Source organism: Primulina huaijiensis, chromosome 13 (genome assembly GCF_012295235.1).
Source record: "Primulina huaijiensis isolate GDHJ02 chromosome 13, ASM1229523v2, whole genome shotgun sequence".
NCBI classification, from domain to species: domain Eukaryota; kingdom Viridiplantae; phylum Streptophyta; class Magnoliopsida; order Lamiales; family Gesneriaceae; genus Primulina; species Primulina huaijiensis.
In genome coordinates, this window is record NC_133318.1 from 6,253,216 (window position 1) to 6,263,493 (window position 10,278).

The 10,278-nt window shown below is 34.2% G+C and overlaps 1 protein-coding gene across 1 annotated transcript; it reads right to left on the reverse strand.

Moving 5' to 3' along the window:
• Window positions 1-1,349: 1,349 nt before the first annotated feature.
• On the reverse strand, window positions 1,350-1,943 carry LOC140991170 (uncharacterized). Its single transcript, XM_073461125.1, has one exon. It carries the CDS (start codon window positions 1,941-1,943, stop codon window positions 1,350-1,352), a length of 594 nt encoding a protein of 197 aa, XP_073317226.1.
• Between the last annotated feature and the right edge of the window lie 8,335 nt (window positions 1,944-10,278).

A 10,278-nucleotide genomic window follows, 5' to 3' on the forward strand; every position in this document is an offset into this window, starting at 1 on the left:
TGATACACTCTCCAATTAATTTGAGCAGCTTTAGCAAGCAAAAGCCTTATGGTTTCCAAACGAGCAACTGGTACGAAGGTGTCTGAGTAGTCCACACCAAAAACTTGAGCATAACCTTTCACCACAAGTCTTGCTTTATGCTTGTTGATTGATCCATCAACATTAAGCTTGGTTCTATACACCCACTTGACTCCAATCACCTTCCCATTTTGGGGTTGATCAACCAAATCTCATGTTTTGTTTTCTCAATCATGGACAACTCCTCCTTCATTGCAGCCATCCAATTCTTTTATTTCATTGTTGATTCAAAATCTGCAGGTTCACACATGGCTATATTGCACCTTGCATAAATGTCAGTGAGTAATCTAGTACCTCTTACAGGAGCATCATCTATCATCTCATTCTGCCAATTTTCATCTTCATCCGTGCTTGAAACAGGAAACCTAAGCTGCAGATCTGCTACAGTTTGGCCATTTATCTTTGCCTCATCCTAGTTTCACTCTTCATCTTCCACGAAATGAATATCTTTGCTTATAACAATTTTCTCAGTTTGCGGTTTGTAAAATTTTATAAGCTTTTGCAACAGTGCTATAGCTGATAAAGATGCCTGGAAGTGCTCTTTTGTCTAACTTGTCTATCTTGATTTGTGGAACATGAGTGAAGCACAAACAACAAAATACTTTGAGAAAACTTAGAAATGGTTTATGACCATACCAAGCCTCATAAGGTGTTTGATCCTTGAATGCTTTTGTTGGCAGTCTATTCTGCAAGAAAACTACAGTATAAGCTGCCTCTGCCCAAAACTATTTGGGTAGATTCTTTTCATGCAAAATACATCTAGTCATTTCTAAGATGTATTTGTTTCTCCTTTCACTAACTCCATTTTGTTGCGGAGTGTAGGGGGCTGTTAACTGATTCTCAATGCCAGCTTCTTCACAAAATGCTTTGAAATTTTCTGAGGTATACTCCTTGCCATTATCAGTCCTCAATATTTGAATTTTGTTGCCACTTTGATTTTTCACAATCTTCTTGAACTTCGAGAATACTCCAGCCACTTATTATTTGAATTTCAAGGAAAAAATCCAACACATTCTAGTGAAATCATCAATAAAAGCAACATAATATCGACTACCTGCAAATGAGGGAGTTCTCTGAGGTCCAGAAACATCTGTTGGACTAATTGCAGCTTATAGGTGGCTCTCCATGCTGACTTGGGAAATGACTTTCTGTTTTGCTTTCCAAATTGACAAGCCTTACAGGATGATATGTAATCATCAAATTCTGAAAGATCAATTTCCATCTTTTTGGAATTCGTGGTGATAGTGCCCGAGCCTCTTATGCCACACCATTCAGAGGCTTTCTTTGGTTAGAAAATCTAATTGCTCCTCTTGCATTGGATTGAGTGAAAAGCTCCTCACTGCCATCTTAACTTCAAACGTCTTTTTGCCTGTAGCATCCTCTATCACACAGGCCTTCTCCATGAACATCACTTTGAATCCCTTCTCTATTAATTGACCAACACTGAGCAAGTTTTGATCAATATATGGTACATAGAGAACATCGGTGATCAACTTGGTTCCTGAACAACTTGCAATGGCTACGGTGCCCTTTCCTTTAACTACAATATATTCACCATTCCCAATTTTGACCTTCTTGGACTCAATGCACTTCAATTCTTTGAACAACTCCTTGTCATGTGTCATATGATTAGTGCAGCCACTATCAATGAGCCAGTTTTCACTTGTTTCATGACTCGTGAAACAAGTTGCAACGAAAAGCTGGTCTTCTTCTTCTTGATCTGCCACTTGTTCTTCTCCTTGCTGCTGATTTTTATTCTTGCAAATGACATCTTCACGTCCCATTTGATGCACTTGCTGCACTTTGCATCTAGTCTTCTCCAGCACTTGAATGGAGGGTGACCTTTCTTGCCACAATGTTGACATGGAAGGTAATCTTTCTTTACTACTGATATTTTATTTCCAATTTAGATTCTGTTCCCAGGTTCAGAGCTTTGTCCACTTACAGGCCTCCTTTCTTTTCATCATCTTGATGCTTGACTAGTAGAGCTCCTTCGACGGCTCCTTCTTGCCTCATTACACGCCTCTGCTATCGTGCTTGCAAAGCACTTAGGAGTTCTGTCATAGCAATCTGTGACATATCCTTCGTGTTTTCTAAGGTAGTGATGGTAGCCTCAAATCTTTCAGGCACTGTTACAAGGATTTTCTCAACAATCCTTGAATCTTATAGAGAAGAACCCAATAACTTGACACGATTTTCTATGTTGAGTAGTATGTCAGAATACTCTTTTATGGTTTCTGTCTCCTTCATCTTTTGCAGCTCAAAGTCATGAACTAGGTTCAGCACCTACATCCCTCAAATTCTTTCATTTCCTTCATACTCAGTTTTGAGATAATCCCAGATCTCCTTTGCCGTTTTCAATGACATGATACGAGTGAAGATCGTGGAAGAAACTGCAGCAAACGGGCAGGCTTTTGCCTTGGACTTCTTTGTCTTCTTCTCCTTCTGTGCTTTAATTTGTGCCACGGTGGGATTGTCTGGGAGAAGAAGAATGTCATAGTCTTCTTCCACTGCTTCCCAGATATCCAAAGCTTCTAGGTATGTCTCCATGCGCACTGCCCAGGTCTAGTAGTTATCTCCGTCAAACACCGGTGGAGTAACTGAAGAAAAACTAGCTTCGGTCTCCATAACTGTTCAAACTCACAAACATGTCCCTTAGGAAGAAAGCTCTGATAACAATTGTTGCTAATTTTAAAATGAGAAAAGGGAGAAAACTGAAATATATTGCTGCAGATTGAAGGGAAATCAGAACTCATTTTTTTCAACATGAATCATTACAATTTAAAGCTTAAAAAAATAACAAACCACTAATAAATTGGTCATAAAAAAACAGCTATTAAAAACAGAACATGAACACCACACCACACCACAACTACCTCCTAAGAATGAGGAACAACCTTGACTCAATCAAACTTAGACACATTCAGCAGTCCTAAGCATGTATTCCAACAGATTTGATAATTGTTTTAGTTGAGCACTCTGAATTGTAGACAATTAAGTGTGCTCAATCGATCTAAAAACATGCCGACTATATGAATTTTAATTCAGCAGTTGTGAATACTTTGATTGTTCAGAATTTTATCTATTTTTTCACTTTGAATTTTCTGCATATTTATAATTGCAAAGTTCGAACAATCGAATTTTTTTTTTCAACTATCAATTTTAGTGTTTCTCGATAAATTAGCCAACTCCATAATTATTATTAAATGCTCATAAATGATCTTTTTCTTTTAGCGACTTTAAGTCGATTCTTTTGATAAAGCTGACAAATTATATCTGAATTAAGTGGTTTTTTGTCATTCGAGAGTTGTAGTGTATTGTGTAATCTTTTCATTTGTTGCATTCGTCTGAATGACTTGACTTGAAATATCTTTTTTGAAATGCTCAAAACTGTCTTTTCGTAATGCGGTTGGAATGTGACTATTTGAACCTTTGCACTACATTGAATTTTCAGACTGATCAATTTTGTCATATGATCACTTGTAGCTGGAGCTCAATAAATACAACGATATGACTTCTTGACATAACGATATGAACTCCAGAACAGTTTGATCCAATGGTCTGAAAAACTTGCTATAGACAAAAAGAAAAACGAGAAGATTCTGAAACAGCTCGATGCTGTTTATTTTGTAAATCAGAAAAACTTAATGGTAATAGAAATATTATAACAGTGCTCGTACAATTGTTTTTTTTTAAAAAATATGATTTGGCATTATTTTTTTATATTTATATAATTATTTAGGTCACAATAATGTAACCATATTAAATGTGAAATTTGTAGGAGATAACGTGTAAATATTTGAATTTAAAAAAATTGGATATTAATTTTTAAGATCTAATGACTAAATATTTAAATTTATTGATAGGGTGTTTTCGTAGAAATAAATTGATATCTAATTGAAGAGGTTCTTGCTTAATATACAAGTAGTAAGTATAAAAAAGTGCGGAAAAAAATTTCATTTGAAAAGCCATTTATGCGGTTGATATTTAAAATGATGTTTAGATTCTTCTTGAATTAAGCTAATAAGCTATTTAAAATATTTTATGACAAAAAAATTCAATAATAACTTATAAAATTACGAAAAGTATCTGGCAAAACTTTTAAAAATGATCTTATGATAATTACAAAAAAGCTATTCTTTTTTTAAAAATAAGATCACATCAAATTATCTCTTAAGATCATAAAAGATTTATTCATAATAAATAATTATATTTTATTCAGTTTATATATTTTATCCAAATACCTTTAAAACATAGTGCTATAATGAAATATGTTGGATCATTTTAAGTTTTAGTGATTTAACAAGGCTGTTGATCCAACAGATAATTATATAGCCTAACATAACTTAATTCAAGAAAAAAACTAAATATTCATAAAATGAATTTTTCTATGGAAACCAACTCCAGAGCCAGGCTGATAATCCAGAAACAACTTTGTGTATATTTACCTATCAACTTACCCTCCATGTTGAAAGGTAAATATTTATAAGTTGAAAGGTTGACTGATGAAGCCCAACTAAAAGTCTATCTAAGTCGATCAGTCTGTCCAAATCTAAATATTTCATGAAAAATCAGTATAATAATTGACAAAGGATCAAGAGCCCAGTTGAAATAGCGGGTAAAGTTTTTCGTACCAACTGTTCTTCACAAAATGTCAGGTTCCTGCGCACTACCAGGATATGTCAAAAAGGACGATGACATATCAACAATGATATCTATATTTGTTAACGGATATATTATTTTAAAAATATTACCGTAGTAGATTAAGCTATAAATAGATCAGTTGAACAAGCTCTAAAAGTTACACAGTTACACCATCCATCTCTGAATTTTGGAAAGCCAACCAATCATCTCGGAAGAAGCTTTCTGCGACTCAAACTAAACAGGCAACACACATTAATAAGTTATTATCTCATCATTTTGAGGATCAAATTTGTGTTTAATATCCTTGTGAAATCTGTGTAATTGAGATCAAGAAGTCTTACTAATAAAATCGGTTTAGATTGAAGTTTACTAAGAGTTTTAGTTAAGCGGTGTTAAGTTCTATTGAAGTGAGTAATTTCAAATTGCTTGTAATTATAAAAGTATTTTATTACAATCCTTTCCTAATTAAGAAGAGATGACGTAAGAGTATTGAATTCTCCGATCATCCAGAAACAATTTTGTGTCAATTTACCTTTCAACTTACCTACCATAAATACTATTCGGTGGAACCCAATTGTTTCTTCATAAGCCGTTTGTTTGAACAGTATCAGTCAGCTACTTCCGCACAACTCAATTTGATTGACTTATTGATAACTCAACTGATACGAATAAAATTTCGGGGTTGCTAACCCAAATGAAATATTTGTTGAGATAAATTTATTCACCCACCCATCTAAATTTATTTCGGTTCCTAACAAATGGTATCAGAGCGAGTTTATTCTTGTCTCTAAACACAATATTCAAAATAGCCTCATTAAGCAAAATCTCAATGTTCTCTAAAGAAAATTTGGATGATTGGAAGATCACGATACATGCTTATCTAGCTGCACAAGATAGTAACATATTGTACGCCATCATGGGAAATTTAGTTTTATAACCTCCGTTGGAAAGCTAATTTGGTTAATGACCTTAAATATTTTTTATTTAGGTAAATGACCTTCCTTCTATATTTTCAATTAATTAATTCCCTTAAAACACAAATTATAATCCATTAATCCAGGAAAATTTGGTTGGGTCATTTGGTCGGGTCTTTTGCTATATCAGGTCATAAAATCAAATCGGATCATCGTACCACTCCGATTTTTATTTCATTTTCTTTTACACCCACTCTTCCTCACGCCTCGTCTACCCATTTTTACTTGGGAAAATTTTTACTTTGCAAAGTAACCAATCAAGGCTGATAAAATTTCTCTTATTCTACCTGCATTGGATATCAAGAAACGGATTTCACCCAATTTTATGTTTGAATGTGAGTTTATTTAGTTTAATCATCTGGTTTGCCATACTATTTTCGGGTTTCACAGAGAATTTTTTTCGGAATCTGTATTTTATTTGAACCTCGTATCAATCGCCATGAACATAATTTCTGTCGCTGAAAAACTTAACATCTTTCGTCTCGTACGTATTATCGTTCGCCGTTCATGTCATATTTCTTTTAAAAACTTTTTCCCAGCTATATAGTTTTTTATTTTTGTTGATTGATTCCAGCAATATGTTTCTAATTATTTTATTTTGTTTTATACAGGTAATGGAATTAAATAATGTTATATTTAAATATAATGGTGAGTGGAGAATAGATGAACAAGGCATTTGTACGTGGTGTCAAGGCTCTAATTCTAAATGGGCAGCAATCACTTGGGATAAGGATAATTGTTCATGTGAAGAAGTGGTGAATTTGATAAGTTTAGTTTTGGAATTGAATACAGATGAATGAAAATGAGATTAAGTTATTTTCCATGTGTACGAGATTGCTATCCTCTTCCTATTTATATTAACAATGCAATAGGTGTGAAGACATATTTTATGTTTTGGGGATTCACAGAATAGGTATGTGCTTCATGTGGAATTATCGAAGAATAGTGATGTTGAAATCGATATGATTGTAGATGCTGGAAGGATCGATAACATCAAAGATAAATTTGTTGATGTGAATGATGAAATATTATCGTTTGATATGGTAGTTGATCATAATGAAAAAGAGAAAGAGCTGCATGATGGATATTTTGATCGGGTTTTTATCCTATAAGATGCCTCTAAAATGCAAGAAGCAAATGATGAAGTCAATGACGACACTGTTGCAAGAGCTACTGATGAAGTCACTCCGAGAGATACTCTAAGTAATTAGGTTGAACATGAGCCTATTGAGGATGAACAAAATATGTTACTTGCTGGTGACAATGAATACTGTTTCAAAGATGGATCAAATTTAGCAATTGGTCAAGAGTTTCATACCAAGGAAGAGGTAAAAAATGTATTGTCCAAACTTGCAATTAGTGCCTCTTTTGAATTTGATGTTGTGAAATTAACTAAATCACTTTACTCGATCAAATGTGTAAGTGATAAGTGCAGTTGGAGAGTATGTGTTTCCAAAACAAAGAAGTCTACCTGATTCTCCATTCGAAATTATTGTAATACACACACTTGTGATCTAGCTGACAGACGTAAAAGACATCGCCAGGCGAGTGCTGATGTAGTATCGAACATGTTGCTAGAGAATTTTAGAGGGCAACAGGTCACCCCAGCACCTAAAACAATAATGACGATGATGCAAAATAAGGGTATTAATATTACATATTACAAGGCTTGGAAAGGTAAAGAACTTGCACTTAATAAACTAAAAGGTGATCCTAATGAGAGTTTCCATATGTTGCCTTCATATTTGAACATGGTCAAGCACGTAAATCCATGTAGTATCACACATTTCGTTGTTGATGATAGTAATAGGTTTATATACATGTTCTTAACATATGGTGTTTGTATAAGTGGATATAAATTCATGCGAAAAGTAGTTGCAGTTGATGGTACTTTTCTAAAGGACAAGTACAATGGTGTTTTGCTTGTTGCTACAGCACAAGATGGTGAATTTCACCAATTTCCTATTGCATGGGGTGTTCTCGACTCCGAGATCGTGGAGACATGGACATGGTTCATGTTGAGGTTGCAAGAAGTGGTATCAGATGATAAAGAACTAGTAATAATTTCAGACATATTTCTGCTACAGCAAATGTGTACAAACAAGCACATCATGGTTATTGAGTGTAGCACCTGTCACAAAATATTAAAACAAGGAGTAAACGAAAAGGTGCTACAGAGTTGTTCATGCATATATCATATGCATACAAACAAAGTGAGTTTGATTCATTGTATAGTGATATGAGAAACAAGTAACCACAAGTTGCGAAATATTTGGAAGAGCACACTTCTCCGGACAAGTGGTCTAGATCTCGTTGCCCAAAAACACGATACAATACAATGACGACCAATGGATTGGAGTCAATAAATTCTAGATTCTGTGCTGAAAGGGATCTTCCAATTGTTTCATTGTTAGATGCACTTCAAAAACTGACTTCATGTTGGTTTAGCCGATATCGTAATCCCGCGGCAGAATCTACGACTATAGAAACTCTGGCCGTTGAGTCAATTCTTCGTGAAGGTTCAATGCTTCTCAAAAAATCATGTCTATGAATTAAATAGCTTGCAGTATCATGTTTACACCCAAGATGACCATGAAACTGTTGATTTTGCAACTAATTATGTAGTAGAGTTTATGATTTCGATAGAATTCCATGTTCGTATGCCATTGCAGCTAGCTACGCAGCAAAATTGAGAATTTATGACTTATATATGCTCGGAGTACTATACTACTCGTATACGGACGCTTGCTTACTCTTGTACTATATATCCTGTGCCTCGATGTAGCGAATGGAAGATGACAACCGATCCATTGGAACCAAAGTTGCTGCCACCTAATGTGAAAAGGAAGCGTGGAAGGAGAAAAGTGAACAGAAATCCATCAATTGGTGAGTTTGGGAAACACTAAAATTGACTACTAGTTTGATGTTTTGAGGTGATCTGTTATATGTTAGGTAAGTTTTGTCTTTCAACATACATTTCTACTTTTTTTACATGTTTAGTGCAACAATGATGTTATTTGACGATCGACTTTCAGAATTTTCACTTTCATGATCATTTAAAGAGCTACGTTATGGCTACTTATTTTCATGTTCATGGCAATTGTTTCCATGTTCATGGCTACTGACGCAAAGTAACCGGCTTCCATTTATCATGTTCATGGCAACCACTTTTATGTTGAAGCTAATTTTGGAAATGAGCATATCAAAATTTATTGTATTAGACTTCCTGTTGTAAGAATGATCATGTTATGCTATTTAACCATACAACAAGCATACGAAGCCAAACTATATTTGAAAATCGAGTCACATTTATTGGGTAATCGATTTTTTGTTCACAACAACCAAATTTATATAAACAACAACCGCTTGCATATCAAGGATAATTTTCGCAATTCATGTGTATTTTCATTATTTTTTAAAAACTATATTTTCATTGAAAAAAAGCGATGTGAGTACACTGAAAGTTTACAGTCGGAGTGCCTACTTCTTGACAATTGTGTCTTTAGTTGTATCTGCATGCGTAATCATAAGCAAAATAAATTACTTAATTAAACAAATTCAAGCACAAAAAATGTATCAATGAGAACTGATTTTAATTCTAGGTGACTGAAAAATGTATTCATAGACACCGAAACTAAGAATTAATATCCTGAACTTTTTTTTATCTTTTCAACAAGGAACCAAAACTTAATCTTCATGATAAGATGATCCAATGGCAATCCATAATCGCGAAATTAAAGATTTCACAAGCTTAGCAAACTTGAATCCAATTAAAACTGCATCAAAAAATATTTTGGAAACTTTGTTCAACCCCATAAATACATTCACGTCATCCACATTATATATCTCAAGAAATTTCTTTTCAATTTATGAATACGGATAATTGGTAAATAAATTTTGTTCTTCATGACAAATCTTACGTTACAATAATCTTACATTCACACTAACCCAAACATTTTTCTGCTCTGTTCTCACTTTTCTATGATTTAGTTTTCACTTTTGACCCTTTTCAACCAATAAACAAAAATTATACACTAAAAAATAAGAACCACTCTCAAACAAAATCCACAAAGAGGCAGAAAATAGCAAGAAAAACATTGTTTCTCCATATTGCCTACTTGTAAGCAAAGTTTTTTGAATCCAGAAAAGAGAAAATGGGCCTTTGTTGGAACTTTTCAAGTTCGCAATCTTTGCTTAATTATGATGTTAACAAAACTTGTTATTTTGTTACTAATAACCTATCTTAGTGCGTAGATAGCTGAAACTGAAATGATCAGTTTACGAGCCAAAACAGAAGCTATCGGAGATGTTAATTAAAAAAACCAACTGATCGAACGAACTGAACCAGTTCAACTGATGCATTGCAACCAGCTCAACTGAATGTCCAGCTGATAGGTAGCACAGCAGAAAATCTTCAGAAGCCCGGCCAACTGATGAAGAGTTCAACTGATGAAAAGCACAGCTGACCATGAAAACTGAATCAGTGAAATCAGTTCAGCTGACGAGTCAACTGATTTCACCAGATCAGTTCAAAGACCAGTTGCTGATCAGTTTGAAGAACCAGTTCAGAACATCAGTTAGG

Coding starts and splice junctions, on each gene's coding strand:
- LOC140991170 (XM_073461125.1), bottom strand. CDS start 1,943: ATGTCAACATTGTGGCAAGAAAGGTCACCCTCCATTCAAGTGCTGGAG.